The sequence below is a fragment of the Tenrec ecaudatus genome, chromosome 1, assembly GCF_050624435.1.
Source record: "Tenrec ecaudatus isolate mTenEca1 chromosome 1, mTenEca1.hap1, whole genome shotgun sequence".
Classification (NCBI taxonomy): domain Eukaryota; kingdom Metazoa; phylum Chordata; class Mammalia; order Afrosoricida; family Tenrecidae; genus Tenrec; species Tenrec ecaudatus.
The window spans coordinates 35,529,507-35,552,972 of record NC_134530.1 but is presented as its reverse complement, the minus strand read 5'-3'; the positions used below and the strand labels follow the sequence as shown (position 1 = coordinate 35,552,972).

The window sequence follows — 23,466 nt, the reverse complement described above, 5'->3', positions numbered from 1 at the left end:
CAAGTGGAATAAAAATGTTTTCAGACAAACAAAACTGAGACTTTATCTCCAACAAACACCAAAATGAGTACTACAGAGAGTTCTACAAGCGTAAGGAAAATGATCCCAGAAGGAAACATGAAGTTGTAGACGGTAATGAAGAGCAGCTGAGAAGGTAAATATACGAGTAAACTGTAAACAAATACTGACGCTAAAAAAATTAGTATGTAGTGTCTTGTGGGGTTTACAATGTATGTGGAATTAAAATGCACGCAACAGTGAAGCGCAGGTTGACCGAGAATAAATGCAACGAATGTGCTGTAAGATTCTATTATTATCGGGAAAGTACCCCAGTGATCGTTTATAGCATTCTAGAACAAGGCAAGGAGGTAGGTCGCCATCTCTAGGGTATCCCGAATAATAAAAAATACTTTTATCAATCCAAAAGAAGGCCTTTGGGCTAAATCTACATGGATCCTGGTCCTCCCCATGTCTGTGAAACTCTCGGGGGAGAGGAAGGCTAGGAGGGGATTTTTTTACCCAGGTCTGGGGACTTCTCTGAGCAGCTGGGCACCTTAGGCAGCTCCTTCTACTGCCAGCCGCTCTTTCCCCCTCCAGGTTCCTACTCCAGCCAAGTATCTTGCCTCAGGGCATCTCCACTCATTCATTTAGCTCATTCTTTACGTTAATTCCTACTAAGAGATCTTTGGCACCGTGCTAGGGGCTAGCCCCATAGATAGGAATTATGCCAATCCTAATATTCAACTCACTCGGTTTAGAAAGGTATTTTTAATGAAATTGTCTCAAACCTGACTATACAAGTCCCTGGGAGATACTGCAATCTGGGAAAGGACCCGAGACTGCATTTCTAACGAGGCCCCAGAGGCTGCTGATGCAGACTGAAGGGCAGCATTGTGAGTTACACAATTAAAGCACAAGAGTGACTGGAGCTACGATGAAATGTAGCTCACATGGAAACCAAAGGACATACGGAAACAACTGGTCAGTGGACTAATGGACCAAGGAGGCATGTGTGTCCATCACCTTGAGACCCGAAGAGCTAGATGATACCTGGCTGCGGTAGATACATAATCTGGTGTCAATTTGGGACTTGAGAGGATTAAGAGTGAAGGGATGAGTCTAGTCTGTCCATCGGCTCATAGCCAATGAGGCCTCTGTGAGGGCATGGCCTTCTCCAGAGGATTCTGGGAACTCCTGTATTTTCCTCCCTGGAGGCAGTAGACACACACCCTCTCTCTGACAAGACACATGGAACTATACTAGTGCCCTGCGCTGGAGAAGCCACATGGAGACCCCTGCCAGCACTGAGATGCTTACACCACCATTGGATCCACAAGACTTCCCACCCACTGGCCTGTGATCTTCCAGCATTCAGCATCATTGCGTGTGTTTCATGAGTCTGAAGAAAACTTTATAAACTGATATCAGACATATGGGCTAATATCCTAATGTTCAATTGCTCTTGTATATAAAGCTCTTCCTTTACATACGAGTCTCGATGAATTTGTTTCTCTAGTCTACCTGGACTCACAACTGGCTACCACTTCCAACTGCCCTGAAACGGATCCCATCAGAAGGTCCTGAAAAGAGTGGAAGAATGCAGAACAAATCTCAAAATCATGAAAGAGACCGGACACTTTGGTTGGGGACCCCCAAGGCTATGGCCTTCAGTTACCCTTCAGGTCTGGAGCCGAACCCACCCCCATATCGACATAAGCAACTGCTGATCAAAAGGATGGCATTTCCCCAAGGGACAACGTTTAGACTCGAAGAGGTTCTCAACCTTCCTAATGCCGCGACCCTTTCATACAGTTCCTCATGTTGTGGTTGACACCCCCAACCATAAAATTATTTTCATTGCTACTTCATAGCTATAATTTTGCTACTGTTATGAACTTGGTTGACCCCTGTGAAAGGGTCGTTCAACTCGCAAAGGGGTTGAGACCCACAGGTTGAGAACTGCTGGTTTAGAGGGTTAGGAAAACGAGGAGGGATAGAAGTAAGAAACGCAGAGAAGTGGAATAGTGAGGAATCCACGTCAAGGAGATGGCAAGGCATGGCTTGAAACAAAATGTGTATGAATTGTTGAGTGTAAAACTGGTGGTCTGTTCTGTAAACCTTCACCCAATTCACAATAAAAAGTTAAAAGAAATTAAGAAATTTCTCAGAGACATGAAATGGTTCGTCCAAACCCCCACCACTCATAAGCACAATAACTGGAATATGACCACAGACATATCAAATTCCAAACCCTGTGTATGCTGTTTTCCTGCCTCTCTTTGGGGGCTACGAGGGAGGGAAGGCAGGGAGCGTGTGATCCAGCTTCTGGAGATGCAGCATGCATTGGATGCGAAAGGATGGACAGGGGTGTTTGCCTGGCAAAGGAGCAATCCTGGGAAAAAGGCTGGGAGCTGGGGACCAGAGTGCCTGGATTTGAGCCCCATTCTACCGCCATGAGCTACACGGCTCTGGACAACTCACCCAATCATACTGCACCTCAACTTCCTCCACGGTACACTGGAGGTAATCAGTGCAGCCCCTACCCCCCTGGGTTAAGGAGATGTACTGAGAGTGAGTGCTGGGAGGGTGGAGGGTATTTCAGACAGAGGGCGGCCTCCCATGCCTCTGAATAGCTTGTCAGGGCAGAGGGCTGGGAAGGCAGTGGATTTATTGCCCAGTGCAGTCGGCTACTCCCTCCTGGGGAGGATCCAATTGTATTCCTGGACACGCCATCTCAAGACGTAGATGACAACCACAGTACCGTCGTCCCTAAACGCCCTCGCATCTGTTAGCTCATCTCTTCCTAATGACTCCAGCAGGGTAACAAGAATCATTGTCCTCAATTTACACGGAGGAAAATGGAGGCCCAGAGAAGTTAATTGACTTGCCTACTATCTCCCTGGGCATTCAAGGCAGAGTACTTCTTTCTCCCCTGGCCAATATTCTTTCCAGAAACTATTCTAGCACCACCTTGGGAGAAAATCAATATCCCAGGCCTTCAGGGCAAGAGGTCTAGAATGTCCTACCTCCTCCAAGCTGTCAGGTTCACTAGCCATTAGCACTGATCAAGAGAAGGGGCCTCGAGAGCAAGGATGGCTCTGGCTCTGCCCTGGATTGGGGAAGAAAGGCTTTCTGGGGGAAGGGCTGCAGGGAGGAAACCTGGGGTTGGTGAGTGTAGCCCATCAACCCCACTGCCATCACTCACAGCACCCCTATAAAGGGTTTCCAGGCTGGCAATCTTGATGAGAGCCATAGCTACATCTTTCTCCTATTGGCTTTGAACCACCAACCTTGCAGTTGGTAGTCCAACGGAGTTCAATGTTTACCTGACAGCACCACCAGGGGTTCCCTTTGGATGAGTCCAAGGCACTTGGAAACCAATTCCCCACCCCTATGCAGCCTTTCCAAGAACACAGAAGGGCAAGCACACACTGGGGATTGGGGCATGGGGCGGGGGTGGGGGTCTCCTACCTAGTAGACTGCTTGGCCAGCATGGCCACGTAGGTGACCACGAAGCTCTGGAACTTTGCCCGCTGCTCCTCCCAGCGGTCGTCCACAGAGTAGTAATTGGGCAGAGGTGCTCCAAACAGGATCTCGCTGCGCAGGAGGGAGCTCTTGAGGTTGTCTGCAGAGAGGCCCTCGTCCACATACCAGTAGAACTCAGGGTGAGTCATGGCCAGCTCGAGGGAGCCTGCAGGGACAGAGGTGGGGCCCAGTGACCTCAGCAGGAGCTCCCTCCAGCCCTCCCCCAAGGTCACTCTGCCATCCTCCCCGCCTCAGCTGGATCCTGAAGCCCCTAAGAAGCTGGGAAACTCCCTTCCTTAGTGACCCCAAAGGAGTGACCCATAGACCGGCTCAGGTGGTCCCCTAAGTTTAGGATTTCATTGCAGTTTGAACCATACCTACTCCCAAGGCCCACACTCTACACTCACTCACTGCCATCGAGTCCGCCGTGACCCTACATGGCAGAATACAAGTGGCCCTGTGGTTCCTGAGACTAAATCTTTATGGGAGTAGAAAGCCTCAACTTTCTCCTCCAGAGTGCCTGGTGCTTTTGAACTGAGGATCTTGTGGTTAGCAGCCAAATGCAGAACCTGCCACGCCACCAGGGCTGGGCTCTCAGTCTGGGTACACCCTTTCATTCCACTTCCCATTTGCCTCAAGCTTGGATCACATCCACCCTTCAAAGGATCACTCAAGTCTTGCCCATTCACTCCTACAACCATCCTGACATGCCCCAACATTCCTCAACGCATGCCCCAAACTTAACTCATTTCCACCCAACTCCCCATCCTTCAACCCCAGCCTGCCCCGTCTTCCCCTGACCCACAGCTCTAACCGCTCCCTAACCAACCTCATGTTCAAACCACATTCTTTCACTTGGACCACAGCAAAACTCCCAACTTCTTCCCACCTTGTCCAGCACTGCCTTCACCCAGATTCCATCTCAACGCCAAGCCCCACCCCACCCCCCTCCAGAAACGAACCTGCTTCAAGCCTCCAAGTAGTCAACCAAGACCCAAGCCTCCTCTCAGATTCCATCCCCATGGAAGCCCACCCCACTCCTTCCATCCCCGACCCTAAAGGTTCTGCCTCAACTCAGACTCCATCCCTCATGCCCCCACCTCACGAGCCCCTCCCCCAGCCCTCAGACCCCGCCCCTGACTGTCCACACCCAGCCCCATCCGCATCCTGACGCCAGGCGCAGCCGGGTCTCACCCCGGATGTCGGCCAGGTCCTGGCCCATGCCATCATAGTATATCTTGCCACCTCTCTCGGTGGGGAAAAAGTAGGTCATGAGCGAGCTCGGCGGGGAGCAGTAGGAGTAGGAGCCCAGTGGCAGGTCCTTAAGAACCTCGTGAGGTTTCCAGCAGAACTCCCGGAAGCCCGGGTGGTCCATGATCTTGCGCTCGATCTCATGGATGGTGACCAGCCGCTCACTGGTGAAAATGTTGCGCTCAGCGTCGCCACGTGCCAGGAAGATGAGCTCGATGCGCCAGTGCGCATGTGTCTGGGTGTTGGCGCTCACGTAGGCGCGGGAGTAGTCCCAACGCGAGGCGCCCCGCCGGGCCCGGCTCTGGTTGGCAGCGCTCCCAACGGGGGGCGGGACGCTGGGCTGGTACCGCCCTTTTTTGTCTGGATTCTGCGGGACTTTGCTCTGGTTGGCCACTAGCCTCTCCAAGGGCGGGACTTCGCGCCGATGACGCCCATTCCTATTTGCTGCTGCCTTTGGGGCCGTTGCGATGTCCCAGGAGAAGCTGGAGCCTCTGGTGGCACGAGGGTCCCTGGCCGCAGGCCTGGAGCGATTCCCAAGATGCAGCTGCTTCAATTGCTCGGAGATGAGGCGCTGAAGCGTCTCGGATGTGAAGTCGGCCAAGTCGCGCCGGTTACGGCCCCAGGACCCAAACTGGGCCTTGAGCGCCAGGGCCAGGGCGTCGAAACGCTGCGAGGCCTCGTGGTTCCGGATCTCGAAGGCGTTGTAGGAGATGTCGATGTCCAGCGGCGGGGAGTAGAGGAACATGAAGACAGACAGGGCCATGGGGATGCTGCAGCCCAGGAGAAGCACCAGCCCTGCACAGCACGGATTGGTGAAGGCCCAGCCCAGCGTGCTCCAGAAGCCAGAGGCCGGGGGCCGGGAGGGCCATGCCCAGCGCCTTCGACAACACTGCTTGCCTGTGCCTGGGCGCAGCCCAGACTTCTGTGTTCCGCAGAGGGTCTCCCCCGTCGCCTCCTCCTCCTCCTCCGGCTCCTCCTCTAGCCACACATCCTGCAGCAAGGGGTCATCCTCGGAGTCCATGGCCTGCCAGAGAGATAGAGAGGTCAGTGGGCTAGGGAGGGGCTGGCGGTGTGCCCCATGGCAGCATTACGTTTGCGCACAAATACCGCAGTGAGCTGGCATCGAGCAGGCAGCTAATGCAACAGAATTCAATGGTCTGTGCACGAGACAAAGACAATTCCTGCGATTTCCCCCTCCCCAACGAGATATTGGCTTTCAAGGCCAAGGAGGGCTGGGGGGAATCATAGCTCAAGTGCCCACAGAAAAGATGTCCCTCCTACGTTAGGTGTATCTGAGGGGACTTTTGACTGCTCAGGATGACCCAGTTTGTGTTGCTTTCTCTGGCCTTAGGTCCCCAGGCCAGCTGTAACTGTGTTGCCACTCACTGTGTGCTGCCATCGCGGCCACGGTGTGTCCATGACAGTGACCTCACTTAGGTTCACCACACTGTACAGCCATCGCTGTTCCCAGATTTCCCCCCACCCCCCTTAACTGTCTCGGTGCCCCTGAGGCAACTGATTCCTTTTGCATCCACTTTTGTGTCGTGAGCAACAAGCCACACAGAACCTTCAGGAAGTATGGGCAGAGGGGGATAACACACTTGTGGAATCAGACAGGCCTTGGTTTGGGTCCTGGCAGTGTGACTGGCAAGGCAGTGGTCCTCTCTGAACCTTAGGGTCCTTGTCTCTGAAATGGAAATACCACTCCTGTCTCCCGTGATTGTGAGGAGGGTCATATTAGATACGAGTTTTGGCCTGTGTGACACATTAGCTATTATCTGCCACCGAAGCAGACATCTTTGCTCCCCTCTGGAACAGGGCTTGGCCACTGCCCGTGGGGCTGTGCCAGGGCTAGGTGGCCGGCCCCAGCTTTCAAGAACCTTCAATAGCTCCCCACCCCCAGTCTCTGGGATGCGACAGCTGCAGCCACCATTTGTCAGGCTCCCCCCACTTGATATGCAGCTCCTGCAGCGTCAAACCTTTGTGCCCGGGTAGGAGCCAGACATCTGCCTCCTCAAGATTTGGGGACAGGCAGCAGGAGGCTCTGGCAGGAGAATGCAGGGCCGGGCAGCCTCAGGACTCCAGGGGGGATGGCCTGAAGGCAGGAGGCAAGGAGAATGGCCTTCTGGCCACCCCACCCGAACCAGGACGTCCTCACTGTCCCTCCTGCCCTCTATTTGGATGGAGAGAAACTCATTATCCAGTTAGAGACCAGGCTGTGAGAGGAGGAAGCTAATTATGCCAGAGGTGACTAATTAATGCTGCAGGTCCCATTAACATTCTCTAGAGTGCTCCATTTCAATTAGATGGTCTGTCCGAGAGGAAAGGGTGTGTGTCTGTGCAGCTACCCACCACCCTCCCTCCCCCGAGAAAGTGAGGAAGAGAGAGTGAGGGCAAGGAAGGAAACCGAGAGAGGCAGAGCCAGGTGGGAAGAGGAGCATGGAATGTGGCGGTAGGGGCTGAGACCAGAGGTGCACTTTGGGAAAAGAAAGAACAGAATGGAAGTGTGGTCGAAGGGGACTGGGGTGACAAGGGGGGTCGAAGAGGAGCGATACGAGCTGCAGACGATTTAGAAGGGAAAGAAGACAGAAGGGGAGGGACTCGATTGTGCAACAGACAAGATTCATCTCAATGAGGTAATTAAAGTTTCCATTTGCGATGTCCTAAAGCAGTCCTGCTGGGAACGGTGACCCATCACCCATTCTGAGGCCCAACTGTATTCAAAGAAACCCCCGAGTGGGAACCAGAGGCAGCTCAGACTCAGCACAGCCGGGTCCACCCCGGGTTCGGCAAGCCTCTGTTCATGCCCTTTCAAACAGAGGTGCAGGGGTGGGGCAAGGCAGGGGCCTACTCTGCCATTTTCCCCTGGGAACTAAGGCCATCCAGTCCACCCGGCATCCACCTGCCCACTGAGAGGGGGAGCATGCATCCCTTCCCTTTATCTGGGCAGGTGTGATGATGGCAGAAGTAAGCCCTCAGTGACTTCGGAGGGCAGGTCATATGATGCGATGCAGCGTCTACCTGGCTCTGTTGGGGCACTTGCCCCTGGAATGCAGCTGCCATGCTGTGAGGACACTCCAGTGAGCTCATGCAGAGGCCGCATGTAGGAGTGCCTGCTGACAGCGGGGCTGACAGTCAGCCTCTACTCTTGGCTGAGTGAGGGAAGATGTCTCCACATGATTCCAGCTCCCCGGCATGCTGTAGCCCCGAGCCTTCCTGTCTTTCCAGCTGTAGCCAGGGGCCAGGGAGGAGACAGAAGTCTCCGTTCTGTACCCTGTCCAAACGCCTGACCCACGGAATCCATGAGCATGAGAAACGATTGTACCACATCACTCTGTTCCAGGATGGTTTGCTACGCAGCCGGATGATCTCTCTGGAACAATTGCAGTGGAGTCCTGTTCCGTATCTGTGATTCGATGCTCTGCAGAGCGCATTTGCCGAATTTAAGTGACCAGAAAATTGGGCCCAGGCACTCAGTCTTCCAGTGACAGCCTCACAGCCGGCAGACAAGAGCTCTGGGGGAGCAGGCACTTGGCTGTCATGCTCCCTGCTGGGTGCCTCTAGCAGGAACTGCTCCTGGTTGGGCCTGCTGGTGGGTGGGTATTTGTTGAATGAAGGGAGGAAGAGACGCCTCTGGAGCATTCAGACCCGACACCAGACGGAACATGCTCTTGGACAGGACAGTCAGATGCAAGCCAACTGAGTGCCCGGGTGAGACAAGGGGGTCCTGGGCAGGTGCTGGGAGGGTCTTCGGGAGCAGGAAAAGATCAAGGCAGGAAATGGACTGTTGGTGAAGAACACGGAGTATCCGATGGACTGCCAGAAGAACGAGCCCATCGGTCTTGGGTGTCCCACAGCCAGGACACTGCGAGAGTGAGCCAGACTCTGTGTCGTGTGCTCTGAACTTCATCAGGAGGGACAGTCCGGGAGAAGGAGCTCCTGCTTGCTCAGCAAAAGGAGGAACCTGATCAAGGAGCTGGCCGGGCCCGGTGGCTGCCACGGCGGCTCCATCAGCAACCGCTGCGAGGGCCGCTCACAATGACGAGGTCCTGGCAGGACGGGCAGTGTTCCCTTCGCTCACACAGACGGTTGCTAAGAGTCGAAACCAATCAAAGCAGCATTAAGGAAAACCCCACAGTGGTTATCTCTGGTCCGGGGTGGTTTTGTCTCCTTAGGCTTGTCCCTTTCTGCAATGGTCAGGTACAACCTTTCTTTCCGACTCAGAAAGAAATGTTCTTTAAAAATAGAACGCGAGTATCTGTGTGGACGGAATTTTGCTAATGACCTTCAGCTCGTTGAGAAGTTGCTATAATGGGCATTGGGGGACGGTCCTGTTCCCCAACGAGAGAAAACCAGGAGAGTTGGCTGACGTTGCCGCAGGAGAGAGCCTGGTTTGGAAGCACAAGGCTTGGTTGGGGACAGAGGAAGCCGGCAGATACTTGCCCCACTGAGTGCAGGGCATTGTGGGACCTTCTTTCCCCTGGGAGCTGGACAGAGGGGTCTGTAAACGGAGCAGGCAGTAGATTCTAGCTCACTGGACCCGGAGGGGCCCTCAGAGCATTTCACAGATGGAGAAACAGAGGCTCAGCGAGGGGAGCGGACATGCCCAAAGTCACACGGCCAGTGGTGGGGTGGCCTCGTGGCTGTATGGGTGGTGTCTCCTACTCCACCACCAGATTCTGACAGCTCCGGGGGAGAGATGACATGCAGACTCAAGAGCCAAACGAGAGAAGCTATTTATAAAGGTTCAGGGAAGACACGCTCCTCAAACCACACGCCAGATGGACATCCCCATCTGGGCAGAATGGGGCTCTGGTGGGAGACAGTGTGGCCTCCAGGATCCTGCCAGCCCCCCCCGCAGAGAGCATCTCATAGGGTGGTGGCCACTTGCCAGAGTCCCCAGGGCTCTAGTGACACCTTCCCTCCCTCTGGCCAAGGATGACAGAACCCTTCCTGCTTCCTCCCTCCGTCCCAGCCAGACGATTAAAATGCAATCAAATAAACCTCATTAGACATGCAGATTTGACTTAAAACACGTATATGTATCTGTAATTTAATGGCAATTAGGAGCTAATCAGCTTTCTCTTCCCGACTTGGGGTGTTTTGTCTCCGCAGGTTCAGTGCTGGGCCGGAGACGGCTCAGGGCCTTTGGTTCCCTCGCCCTTGGGTTGAAGGTTTGAGCAGAAGTTGACCATGCAGTGTTTTCTGCTGAACAGCGCCATTTAGCCCTGTTACAGAGGGGAGGCAGGGTCACGGTCTCTCTGAGGCCGGGCTCTGGGGCTGTCCCTTGGGTGAAGCTGGCCTCTCTGAGATGGAGAAGGTGAGAGAGGAAAGAGGAGGCCTTGGCTGCTTCTGGAGTTCCCGGAGCTCAAACCAGGACAGCAGCTAATGAGAAGGTTGGTAGTTCGAGTCTACCCAGAGACACCTCGGAAGAAAGGCCTGGCTATCTACTTTGGAAACAAATCAGCCATGGAGAATGCGATGGGGGTTGCCTTGAATCGGAGTCAACTCTGCGGCACCTGGTGTTGGTTTGGGTCTCCTCTAGGCATCTTTATGGGCGCAGGACAACCGCATCTCTTTCCTGAGGAGCAGCTGGTCAATTTGAACTGCCAACCTTGCAGGTACCAGTCTTTACTTATGCCACCGGACAACTAGGGCTCCTTATCATGGTCCCAGGTCCTGGTATGCCAACCCAGAGGCTGTCACCATGAAGGTTCCTGGTGTTGCTACTTCCCTGTCACCCAGAGGCCCAATTCCTGCTCTTGAATGCAGAGATTCCGTCTCAGACCGAGAAGGTGTAAGATGCTGACATAAGGACACAGTTACACGGGGCGTGGGGAGGGGTGGGGAATCTCCAAACTCATGTAGCTCCATAGGAAGACTCAGTCCCGACTAAGGTAGTGATGATCTGCGAGGTCACCAGGAGCAGTGGTCTGCACCCATCATCTCTAGCCTCACACCAACCTGCAAGGGTGGCATTGTGAGCATGTCTGTTTTATAGACTCTGGGGACCACAGAGCTAACGGAGGGCGAACTAGGGTGTGAACCTCAGGTCTCCTGACCCTAAAGCTCAGGCTTCTTTTTGGTCTGGGTCACTTTAGTCCTGAGAAATCACAATTTATGTTAGGCACCCAATGACTTTTAGCAAGGTCTGATCCAGCCCCCGGGATCTCTGGGAGGTACACAGAGTTCACAAACTTGACTGCTAAGAGGTTCAAGGTTGGAGCCCTCCCAGAGGCACCTCTGGCACCTTACTCTTGAAGGGCCACAGCCTTTGAAAGCCCAATGGAGCACGACTACTGCAGCCCACACAGGGGCCACCTTGTTTGTTTTGTACCATCCCCATGAGACCCGCGGTCACTCAGGTCTCAGCAATTGTAGGGGACAACTTAGGACATGACGTGAAGGAGGGAAGTTCCACTGTGCTCGGAAGTTCGCATAGGGCACTGCAAGAAGGCCCTCCCAGAGCCCCACCTTCTACCGGAATCTGCGCTGCCTTCCCAATTCAGGAAGAAAGGGGCATGGCTACGTGGCAGCACGAAGACCCTAAATCCACCAGCCCCATGCTCCCTACCACCAAATTAAAAACAACAACAAAAAAACGAACTCACTGCCATTGAGTCAATGCCAACTCCAAACAGCCCTAAAGAACAGAGTGGCACTGCCCCCGTGGGTGTCTGGGCCTCAAAGAGAGCCTCAAAATAAATACATTTTTTAAAAAAGACAGAACGCCTCGTTTTTCTCCCAAGGAGCGCCTGGTGGTTTCGATCAGCTGACCAACGCATAATCACTGCACTACTAGGTTCCAGGGAAACCTGGCTTCATGGTTGCTGCTGATGGCGCTCATGCAGGTGCCTGCACCTACTCCCCATCACACACACTGTCCCCTGAGAAGCACCAGCCTTGTTGGTTACACTTGCCCCCACTGAGCCCGTGCCCAGGGAGTCAGTCAAGCCAGCTCCTGGAGACCTGTGTGCTGCAGAGTAGAGCGGTGCTCCACAGGGTCTCCTGACTGGGACCTGTGGGCCACAGATTGCCCGGCCTCTCTTCCAAAGCACCCTCTGGGTGCGCAGTGGAGCATGAAATGCAGTCATCGGGACTCCCCGCCGAGTGGCCCACGTGGTACAGCATGCATGCTGAAAAGTTGGAGGCTCACGTCTGCCCAGAAGTGCCTCAGAAGACAGGCCCAGTGGACTACTTCTGAAAGGTCACGACCTCGGGGAAGTTCTCTGCAGGTCGCCATGCATCGGAACCCACAGAAACCGTACGCAACCAACTTCATGGAAGCAGAATGCCAGACGTTTCTTCTGCTGCGACACGGGGTGGGCCCAAACGCCGATCTTTAGCCTAGCAGTGGCATGAAACGGCTGGCCCCGCCCAGGGACCTCATTTGCCATCCCAGGGCAGCACCCGAGGCGGGGTGCACATGGCCTCCTCCTGCCTGTGGAGGGGAAGGCGGGTAAAGGGGAGGAGAGAAGGATTGGGCTGGAGTTCTATGATGAACCTGCCCAAGCCCCTCGTTTCTCCATGAAGAAGTGGAGGCCCAGAGAAGGCCCGGTGGGAGAGATGGGCAGATGGGGGCCGGCTGGCCTCCCAGGGCTGACAGCTGGAGAGGAAACTTGCACTGACTTGTAAGCAACACAGTTCGATCCATATTGGGCCAATGTGCTTTGCTCTGGTCAATATGCCACCAGAAAATGTCCCAAACACCCCCCACACCCCATAGAAGACCCCCGCTGACGGCCATGACAGCCTTAGCCCCTTTCTGCCTGTTCTCTCCTTGGGGGTGGGGGTTCCAGAACTGCTCCCCTGACATTAAGAAGGTGTCAGGCCCTGTGAGCAGCCGGTAGGGGTGAGTTTGGCGTGGGGACGAGCTGAGCCTGGGCTTTGCAGTCAGAAGGACCTCCGCTTCTTGTCGAGTGGCTTGTAAGTCCCTGACCCTCTGAGTGGCAGTGTCTGCCTCTATAAAATGGGGGTGGTGTTACCCCTGTGCTGAGTCAGAGTCATTAGGAACTTTTCCAACGGGAAGAGCCCCTCATGTGAGCCCTGCTTGGGAGCAGATCCACCGTGAGCCCCACCATGACAGTGCGTCTAGTCTCAAGCTCAGGGACCCGTGGACTTGACTGTGACTCAGCGTCACTTGGTGCACTGGTTAAAATGCCAGTGCCTGGGCCATATGCCAACCAAGACATCCAAACTCACTGCCAGTGACCCTATAGGACAGGGTAGAACTGACCCCATGGGTTTCCGAGGCTGTAAGTCTTTAATGGGAACAGGAAGTCTCTTTTCTCCTGAGAAGCAGCTAGTGGTGGGTTTGAACCTCCCACATTAGGGTTAGCAGCCCAACCTGTAACCCCGCACGCTACACTCCCAGCACTCCTCTGGCCACGGACTGGACCCAGTAAATCAGACTCTCTGAGGGTGGGGCCCAGGAATCTGTCTAGTAGTGCTTTCCTCAGGTGATTCTGTCGCAGGCTGTCCCAGGACCGTTCTCTGACGGGTCCTGGTATCCTTTTTTGGTTCCCAGTGGCTCCCTCCCGAAGCACCCCGGCCCCTAGCCTTCCTGCTGGGGCTCAGGATGGACTAGCGCTCTGGGGCTGTGGGCAAGGTCCCCCTTAGAATCCTTCCTCTATCCCCGCCAGCACAGTCACTACCCACCTCTGCTGCATCCAGAACAGGCTTCAGGGGCCCTTCCAGATTAAGAGAGACTAGGGAGAAAAGCCTGGCAGTCTACTTCCAAAGCACAGCCAATGAAAACTTAATGGGTCGCCAGAGTCTGAGTTGCAATCCATCAGGAGGGTGGCCCAGACCTGGGGGTCTCCGTGAGCTGGGGGCCATCGTGAGGGCGGCTTGTAAAGAACATCCGACTCAGCAGGGGGGCTGTGACCTCTGCAGATGGACGTCAGAGCTCCTCCTTGAGCCACTGCTCCACCGCAAAAGAAAGCCAGTCTCCCGACTCACTCTTAAGGAGCCCTGGTGGCGCTGTGGGTTAGGCTTCAGACTGCTCACTACCAGGCCCATGGCTCACCCGCTCCTCAGAAGACAGGTGAGGCTGTCTGCGCCCGTAAAGATGCAAAACCTTGGAAACCCCATAATGCAGCGGTTCTCAACCTGTGGGTCGGGACCCTTTTGGGGGTCAAACGATCCTTTTGCAGGGGTCTCCTGATTCATCGCAGTAGCAAAATGACAGTGATGAAGTAGCAACGAAAATAATTTTATGGTTGGGGGGGTGTCACCACATGAGGAAGGTGGAGAACCACTGCCCTAAAGGGTCACTGTGAGCAGGCATCTAATCCATAGCAGTGGGTTCAGTTTGGTTTCTGACCCACTTACGCCCCCAGTGGGAAGAAGAGAGTGTGCCTGCGTTGCCCCTCCCACTCCCATCCTCTCTAGCTCCCTTGCTGCCAGGCCTGACTCACCAACTCAGGGCCCAGGGCCCGGGCAGCAGCGAGGCGGGTCCTAGCAGAAGGCAATAAAAGCCTCATGAATCTAGCAACACACAGAGGTCTGGAATAGGCCCGGAGCTCCCCTGACGCCCCTTGACTGAAGCATCAGAAGGTTCCCGAAGACCCTCACTTGGCCCACCAGTCCGGGCCAGGCCACTCCCTCTGCCAGCCCTCCTTCTCCACCCCCTGGGTAAAGTGAGATGCTGACAAGCCCCCAGGATTCCTGGGGCCCAGCGTCCTAGTGCTGCCTCCCAGCCCCCACTGCTGGGTTAATAAAAAATAAGTAAAATAAAAAGATCCCCACAATCTATGACCAATAACCATGGTCATAAAAGCCAAATTGGATTCCTTCTTGGCTGATGAGCTCAGGGGCCTTGCTTTCTCAGAGACCTGATTAACAAATATGTAAAGTGATTCTCCCACTCCACCCCCCTCTCTGCTCCAGCCAGCTCTTGCTGGGAGCTCCAGCTCCAGGAGGGGAGGTAGGAAGGGGAGAGTCTAGAGAAACAGAGGTAGCCCTGAGGGCTGGGAGTGCAGACCTGCTCTGCTTCCATTCTGTTGTGTGACCTTGACAACAGGTGGGCTGTTGTCCCCCCATCATCTGGGAAGACACCCTCCTACAGACCTCTCCTCTGACTCTCAGTCATTGCTGCCTGAAATGGAAAGCAGAGAATGGGGGGGGGGGGGTGCTCATCCTGATTTAGAAGGGCTTACACACTGGAGGGGCTCCCAGAGGAGGTCCTGCTGTAACATCAAACCCAGGGACAGGGATGGTGGAGTCCTGGGCGCCATCAGCATCTCGGGGACATAGCCCTGGGCCACGTGCCAGGTTTTAGCTCTTGGGAAGAACTGTTGTCCCTCCCCCACTCCGACACAATCCGTGGGGCCTCCCCCACCCCACTGAAAGGTAAACAAAGACACTGAATGCCCAGTGCTGGGGACCCTGGATGCCCGGGCCTCCTCTCCTGGTTAGAACGGAGCTCTGGGAGCACGATGCACCCGGCTCTCTACCCGGAAAGGAAATGAGAAGCCATGGGGCAAACGTCTCTCCGAGACACTTGGGGATGCCAGCCCCGTTTCCTGGGCTTGTCAAGGTAAATCCCAGGGACCAGCACCAGACAGAAGGGGCAGGCAGGGGATGGAGATGCTGGAGGCAGCTCAGGCCCTACAGGCCTGGGGGGCGTGAGGGTAGACCCTGGTCAAGCAGTTGCTTACTCTCACACGCTCTGAACATCCATGCAACATCTTGGCAGCCACCCTGACCTGGGCTCAGCCCCCTCTTCCTGGAAGCTTTCCAGGCCTTGCTCTAATCCAGAGCCAAAGCTTTCCCCCTTGGGTTTCCCTCCTCCGCTTCCCCTGGGGGGCAGGGTGCTCTTTCAAGGTGGTGGAATGATAGTCCTTCCCTTCAGCACTTGGGTGCAACCCTGACAAATTATGACCCTCGAGATCAAACGCCCTTGGCCCCCTTCACTCCAGCTCCTCCCCTCCCTGCCTCCATTCCTTCACACGTGGGTGCTCGCTGCGGGGCACAGGCTACTCTGCTGCTAAATCATCCTAGTCTTGACTGTGAGATGCTCCTGTCCTCTCAAAGGCTCCAGGAACCTCTCACCCCAGATCTAGTCTCATGTTCATTAGTGCCCAGGAATGTCTCTTGGCTGACATGTCCCTATTCATCAGAAATTCCTGGCTCCGTCACTCTGGGGCCATCTGCTCAATGTCTCGGGAAGATGGGGTCAGAAAGTCAGGGACCCTCGCAGGGACCACGCTGCAACTACTGGCTACTGCAATGCTCTGCTCCAGCCAGCCTGTTTGCAGCATCCCTGACTGAAGAAGGGCAGGAGGTAGGGGGGCAGAAGGAGGGTGTTTTCTTTCAATTGCTGACTTTCCCAAATACCCAATCTCCGCCACCCCCACCTCCACCCCAGGGTTGGCCTTTCAGGCCTCGATTGCCGGGAAGAGACAAAGCCAAACAACCCATCCCTGCAAATTCACAAGACGATGCTTGGAAACCAGCATATTCTCATCAACCGGAATTCAACCCCCCACCCCAACGCGAACGGGGGCCAGGCGATGCTGGGTCCCAGCTGTATCTATACAGGATGCAAAGGGCCAACATCTGGAGGAGGGCCAGGAGCCTCCCGCCAGCCTGCCAGATGCTGCTCACGTCTGGCCATGGGGGTTCGGGGGCGGGGAGCAGCGATCTGTCTGGTTGCTTGACAATCAAGTGGGTAGCTCACATCCCTGCCTGTCAGGACGCAGCTGAGTCTACACTGGGTATAGATCACCCAGATTATTGGTTTCAATAATCCCAAACTTTACAGACCCAGCCGAAATCAATCTGAAGGCTAGAGTCAGGGAAGGGGGGCTGAGTCATTCTGCGGCGGTGTCTAGGGAGTGTGTGGCCAGACGGCCTGGGTGGAAGCCCATCTCCTTGGATACTGGCAGTTAGGTATGCCACGTGGTCTCTCTGTGCTTCACCTGGCTCTTCCTGGGAGTGGAGACGCCCATGGTGACCCACTCGTAGGGTAGGCATGAAGAGGAAAGGATGGGAGACCTGCCAAGTTCTATGCCCCATGCCAGCAGGTAGAACACAATCAGCATTCTAGGCCTTGTCACCACTGGGACAATCACCCTGCTAACCGCCCCTCCCCCTCAGGCCAGAACATCAGAAGTCCTCCAGAGGGGCTGTGTAAAGGCCAATACCAAGGCTCCTTCCCAAACGCCCCAGGAAAACCAGTTAATTCCAACTATCCTGACCCCAAGCCAAGCCCCCTCCCATGCTGCCCCCCTGAAACTGCTGCCCTCAGAGATGAGAAACTCGGCCCGCTCTCCTCCTGGACAGGAGTGGCTGCCAGCTGGCAGGACAGCTCTTCTCTTAACGGGACTTGGCAAAGGATGCTTGGTCCAGGCGCCAACATATGGGCCGGATGCCTCCAGGCAGATGGCTGGGCGGGGATGGGCCTGCCCCCAGATAGCTCCATCACCATGACGTCATGCTGGGGAGGGTGCCCAGGTGTGTGGAATATCACCCACGGGAACGCTCCTCTTGGCGTGGCATTGGCCATGTGCCTGGATTGTGTCCTCTGAGGCCCAGAGGTAGCTGAGTGAGGGACCTGAGTGCCATCGCTACTCAAAGATCACTTGTGCTCCCAGGGACAAGAGGGCCCAGGATCAGGGACGGGGCCTGGGGTGGGGGTGAAGGGCACACAGAGACTGTTCTACTCTGTACGTTCAGTGCCCGGTATCAGTGGAGCTGCTTGCAAGGAAATGGCAAACATGAGGTAGATGGGAGATTAAGGAGAAGGCCTTGGCCAGTAGCTATCTCCCAGGACACCTCCCCTGGCTCCCTGTGGCCCCCCTCAGGGACCTGGATGCACCCACTGGTATCTATACAGGAGCAAATCCTTCTGACTGTCCCCATCCCTTCCTAGTTTCCAGTGATCAAACTCCCTGCCTACAGCGAGGCCCTAACCTGCCACCCAATGGCCTCTTCTAAACTGTCCGGGTTCCCACAGATGCAGAAGTAAGCTGTCCCAAGTCAGGGCATTCCAGGGGTACTGCACATGCTGAAGCCCCTTGTGTTCTTCACCTAAGGCCAGGGAGACACACACCAGACTCTGGCTTCAGCAACATCCTCCAGGGGCGCGTGCCAGGCCCTGCCCTCAGCCTCTTCCTTCCAGGTTTTGGCAAAGACTCAGCACACGCCGGCCTGCGTGCCAGTGAGCGTGACAAGACCTGGAGCGTGACAAGTCGCTGCTAACGTCCATCAGCTTCTCAAGTCGCTGCTAACGTCCATCAGCTTCTCCTCCCGTCTGACTTTGGGGCCAATCCTTCCCCCTTCTGAGCCCCCAAGTCAACCTGAGAGCCAGCAGGGACTCTGCTGGGGACCACTGCCTGGATGCCAGCTGTGTGACCTTATGCAAGTGACACAAGCTCTCTAGCTGCAGGTCTTTCACTTGTAAGGTGGGAGAGCAGTGCTTACCACGAGGGTATCAAGGGAACGACGTCAACTATAGGTAGAGCATTTTGATGGGAGAAATGCCTGGCCTGTTGGCCAATATTGTTGTTGATAATGATGGAAGTGATGCGGGAGGGGTGGGGGACTGGGGGTGGGTCAGCAGGGCCAGGCTGGATGTCTGAGGGGACGGGAGGAGAGCGGGGACTCAGCGGCTGCTTTTGGAAGGGTGCTGTTAGGTTTCCTGACCACTCTGTCCATCCTCCTTCCTGGGTGCCGTGTGGACACTTCCTATACTCTCCAGGAGGCAGCCTGGCTACCTGAGGACTCCTGCCTGGGGAGCTTTGGTTTAGGAGTTCGCTTTCCCTCTCCGAAGCTGATTCCTTATCTCCCCTGCGAATGCAGACACATTCTCTTTCATAGGCCAAGCTTTGCAGTGGGGCCTGTGAGCCCATCCCCTGGGGCAGTGAGGTCTGGGCTCTTCCTGGATGGGACAGAGCTTGAGATGCAGAGATGACCATCCTGGGGTCCCTGAGAGACCACCAGAGGCAAACTCTGGAGACAATACCTGCCCCACCTCTGCCCTAGCCAGCTGGCAGAGGGAATGGGATTCCGCCCCCCCCTCCCCCGCCAAACCACCAAGTACCAGGAGGCTCAAAAAGCCCTTGAAAAGAATGGCACAGAAAGATAATGGGATGTTCCCGCCAACTTGCTGATGGCCCTGTCAACAAGCCCAACAAAAACACTGGGCGCGTGGACGGGTGATACACAAGCAAAAGCAAGGTGTGTGTGTGTGTGGGGGGGGGGCTATCATGAAGGGGGTGGCTTTATTCACAACCAAATCTGATCTCCCTTTGCCTCTTCTACCTGTATGGCCTTGGGCCAGCCCCTTCACACTCGGAACCGGAACCGGGATTTTGCCACCCATCAAACTGGGCTAAGGATTCCCAGGGCAGGAGCTGGTTGCCAGACGCCCAAGTGAGATACATCAAAGACTGTCTTGTTGACTGACTTGGGGCGCCCCCTCGTGTGCCAGAGCGGAACTACGCTCCATCGTTTGTTTTATTTTCATTGTTCTTTCTAGAGGGTTCTAAATGGTGACCTTTTTTCAGAAGCACCTCACCAGCCTTCCGGTTAGCAGCTGAGCTCATTCACCAGTTACACCAGGCAGGATTCCTTCGGTGGGAGAGCCATTGCCCGCCAGTCGGTTCTGACTCGGAGCGACCCTACAGGACAGAGCAGAGCTGCCCCATTGGGTTTCAAGGCCGACTTTTTAGGTGAGTGGTCGGATACTTAACTGTTTTTAAGAGAGATTGAATGGGCAGCTGCTTAGCACTCAGCACACAGTAGGCATGCAGCAAACGGTGGCTATTGTGGTACTGTGACCCCTATCATTATCACTCATGTTCTGCCCTCGTGGTAAAGTGGCCTGTCTCAGACTATCAGCCTTTTCGGATGCCCATCTCCAGGAGCTTGAGCGAACACGGAGGCGCGTTTTCATCTTAATCCTCCCACCCATGTATCTTCCAGCTGGAGCGAAGCGGGGCCGTCTGGTCTCCCTTGGCCAGCCAGGAGGAGCGCTCTCTGGGAGGCAGAGGCAGGGAGGCTTTGCCACCTTCTCTGGACCAGTCCGGACTGCATCATTGCCTCCGGCCTCTTTTGGGCATCTGGAGGGCGAGGCTGGGGGTCTGCCCTGAACTGTGACTCCATCACTGCACGCGTGCTCGTCGCCGGCGCCCGCTTCTATTTCGGGCCACTGCTGCTCGTTATTTATTTTACCCTGGGCTTTGACGCTTTGGCATCCAGCTTGGAAGGGTGTTTTGACAGACTTCGACACCTCTCCCAGATCCTCTGGCAGGAAGCAGGCTCAGATGCGGGGAGGGCAGGCAGAGATGAGGACTGCATATGACAAACCGTCTTCCTTGGCAAGGGCTGGTGGACGGACATCCGGCCACCCCGGCCTCACTGTCCTAGCTCTCAGGGCCCTGGGGTTTGGGTGGGAGGGAGGAAGAAGAGGAGTTCAGGTGGGAAGACCATGGTCAAGAAGGGGACGGAAGCAAAGAGACACACAGCGCTGTTCCTACTGAGCTGGTACCACACATCATACCGTTGTTATTGCCGCCGCCACCATTTGATGGCCTTCAGACTCTCACTCTGCTCCTCCACAAGGACAGTAGCAGGATCTGCCCCACCGAGCTCTGGGAAGAAGCTGTTCAGCCCCAGCATAGCGATGACGTTCCTCCCGGCCTCGGAGTCTGGCCAGAACCAAATGATGATGGGCAGCCGAGGGGCGACTCAGTCTTGGGGACTTGGGCCTGAGAGCCAAGTTGGTACCCACCTGGTGGGGCTTCTAAAGTTGCTCTCGGCCAGTTCCTTCCCTCTGGTCATCGACAACTAGCCCAGAGTCTGCCTCTAGGGAGGACGGACCTGGGCTCAGACAACTGCATCTATCTTTGAATGATTACACGACAGAGGGCAAGGGAGGGACACAGCTAAATCATCTGAGAAATGGCTTGAGAATTCCAAATACTAGGGATCCAGAGACCCAGGTGAAATCCCTACTCTTCGATTCACTCCATCTCCCCACCCGGGTTCCAGCAGGATCAGGGGTTCGGGCAGATGGTATCCTGGCAGTAGAATCAATGGACAGTGAACTTCTGCTGTGTAACTCCAGAAAACGACTTGACATCTCTGATTTTATAAAGGAAACTATCTGTACCCCATTTGTTCGAGGGACAGGATGACTTTACAGATGGTGGGTGCTGGGAAGAAGGGGCTCATGCTGTCTAATTGCACTCAGGTTCAAGAGACCCCTTAGATATTCAATGCCCCAGATTATTAGGGGCCCAAAGGGGACCCCCGAGGTCACCTCACCTAAGCCTGCCCTTTTACAGATGGTAAGACTGAGGATAGAGGAGGAAAGCTGGGACACACTGTCAGCTGGAGTCAAGCCAAGACAAGGACCTAGGACTCCCACTTCCCCGCCAGGACTCCTCTCACCACACCCAGGCTGGGAGTGTGCCTCTGTCAACCCAGAGTCTGGATTTAGGGACAACCAGGAGAGGTGCCAAAAGGTGACCCAGGGAGTGGGTGCCAGATCCTCCTCAATGTCAAATCCCCAGGGAGGTGGGTCTTGTGGGATTCCAGAACTCTCCACCCTCCAGGTTCTGGACCCCTAGGAGAGGCTGGCCAGTCTCTGGGAGATTGGGGGGCAGGAGACAAAGGGAGAAAGAAACTGCGAAGGTTCATGGTGGGGGCAAGCTTCCAAGAGAGAGGAGTGGGTTGGGGTGGGGTGGGGTGTGTACCCCTGCAGCTGAGAAGGCAGGCAAGGGAGCTAGGAGCCAGCTCCCTCTAAGGGTCAGGTCCCAGCACCAGCCAGGAGCCTGGCCAGGTCAGATCTAGGGGAAGCAGAGCTACACTGGGGAGAGTAAGGCAGCTGGGCAGGAGGACTGGGAGGGAGAAACAAAAGGTGGTGGTGGTGGGTGTAAGCATGGGCAGAGGGGAAGAGAGCAGGAAACAAAGAAGAGACATAAAGTGGGAGCAGAGAATGCTGCAGAGAGCTGGGGTGGGGGTGCTCTGGCTGTGGGAGATGGGACCATAGTAAGATTTGAGGAAGGGGAGCAGGCAGCCAGGGCAGTGGGGAGCCGAGCAAAATGAACCTGGAGCTCCAAACCAAGAGGCGCTGGGGCAGGCTGTGCTGTGCCTGGCTTTGTCAGTTCTGCAGCTTCTGCCACCCACTGCCTCCCCCCTCTGCTGGGCAGGTCTGCTGGCTCTAGTTTGAGGGTTGTGGTGGGAGCAGCTTCGTCTGCATCTCAGGAGCTTTCTCCATAGGGATGGGGCAGATTGTGTGTGTGTGTACACGCGCGTGTGCCTGTGCCTGAATCCTAGGCGGCTCTGTCACTGGGCAGCAGTGGAGCAGAGGTGGGAGTCCGAGGGTTGGTTCAGACAGTGCGTGCATAAACTGCAGCCTGGCTGAAGACCCAGCGTGGCCCCAGGGAGCTCCATCTGGGGACTGTATGTGGCTGGTGTGTGCGTGTGGAGCGCGGTGAGTGTGTGTTTGTGCAAGGAGACGGTAGACTCGTTAGCGGCCTCTATGAGCAGGCTGTCGATCAGTGCGTGCCGACGAACATGCAGGGACAGTGGCAGGGTGTGGGTGGCTGAGCGCGTGGGCTGTAGGGATGTGTGTGCGTGCCTGCACTGTGGGGCTGGGCCCGAGCGCGTGGATGGTGTGAATGCGCGCGTGGATTAGGATTGGGTGCCCAAGGTCTTGGGGGCGCGCGTGGGTTCTGAGTCTCTGGCAGCCGACTCATTGCGCTGTCCGCGGTGCTGACCCGGGTGGGGACCCGCTCTCCGACTCAAGGGAGACCCGCGGAAGCCAGCGTCATCCTTGCAGCCCAGAGGCGCTCCTGAAAGGCTCCACGGAGGCGCCTTCCCAGCCCCGCTGCGGACCTCCCCTGGGAGTTAGGAAAAGTTCTCCCAGCGACCGGGCTGACTCCCGGGACCCTGAGCCGCTCACACTGGGTACCTTCTCTTGTCTCGGCGCCCACCCCCACCTCACCCTCTTGCGCCCGGCTTCCATCGCCGCCGTGGTCTGTCCCCAGACCTGTGCGCCCGGCAGAACCGCCAGCAAGTTCACTGGGTCCCAGGACTCTGGGAAAGTCCCACGGCGAGCAGGAGGGCGCTAAGGCAGAGGGCGGGTGGCCGGCGGGCCTTCGCCGTGTCCAGTCCCCTCTCCGCTTTCGCCCGGCCTGGAGTCCGAGCGCGGGCTGTCGGGAAGGACGGCGTCAGACCCACACTCAACTTTTATGGACCCAGACACCCACCCGCCCGGGCGAGCGGGCCAGGAGGTCGGAAGCCTCGCCGCGTCGGGACACCAGCTCTTCACAGTCCCGCGGGGAGTTGGTGCGGAGCTCGGGATGTGCGCTGGATAAGCTCGCCTCTGCCCACCGCCGGCCGGCTTCCCCGGGGACAGGCTGGGGGTGCTCCGGGGCCCGCACCCCGGGCGAGCGGGGCAACTTCACCTCCAGCCCGGCTCAAGACTCGCCCCTCGTCGGAGCAGCGCAGCCCCCAGTCCCGACCCGGATAGCGCCCGCCGAGCGTCGCACTCACCTCGGCTGCCAGAGCTGAGCTGCGGGAGCTGGAAGGCACGCGCCGGAGGGGCTAGGGGCTGCTGCCACCCCGCCGTGCCGACTTGTCCCCTCCAGGAAGCCGCAGAGCACCGGGGTTCCCCGCTCCGCTCCAGAGCGCACAGACCCCGGCAGCCGACAGCGGCTCCGGGTTCCCAGCGCG

The 23,466-nt window shown here is 56.2% G+C and overlaps 1 protein-coding gene across 1 annotated transcript in view; it reads right to left on the bottom strand.

Annotated features, from left to right (window-relative positions):
* DISP3 (dispatched RND transporter family member 3) overlaps window positions 1–5,797 on the bottom strand; it is a 33,821-nt gene extending 28,024 nt beyond the window's left edge. Inside the window, exons 1-2 of the mRNA XM_075538291.1 lie at window positions 4,720–5,797; window positions 3,472–3,691 (exon numbers count right to left, since the gene is read on the bottom strand). Coding sequence (XP_075394406.1) covers window positions 3,472–3,691; window positions 4,720–5,797 — 1,298 coding nt within the window. The remainder of the gene's footprint in view (window positions 1–3,471; window positions 3,692–4,719) is intronic.
* Window positions 5,798–23,466: the final 17,669 nt, after the last annotated feature.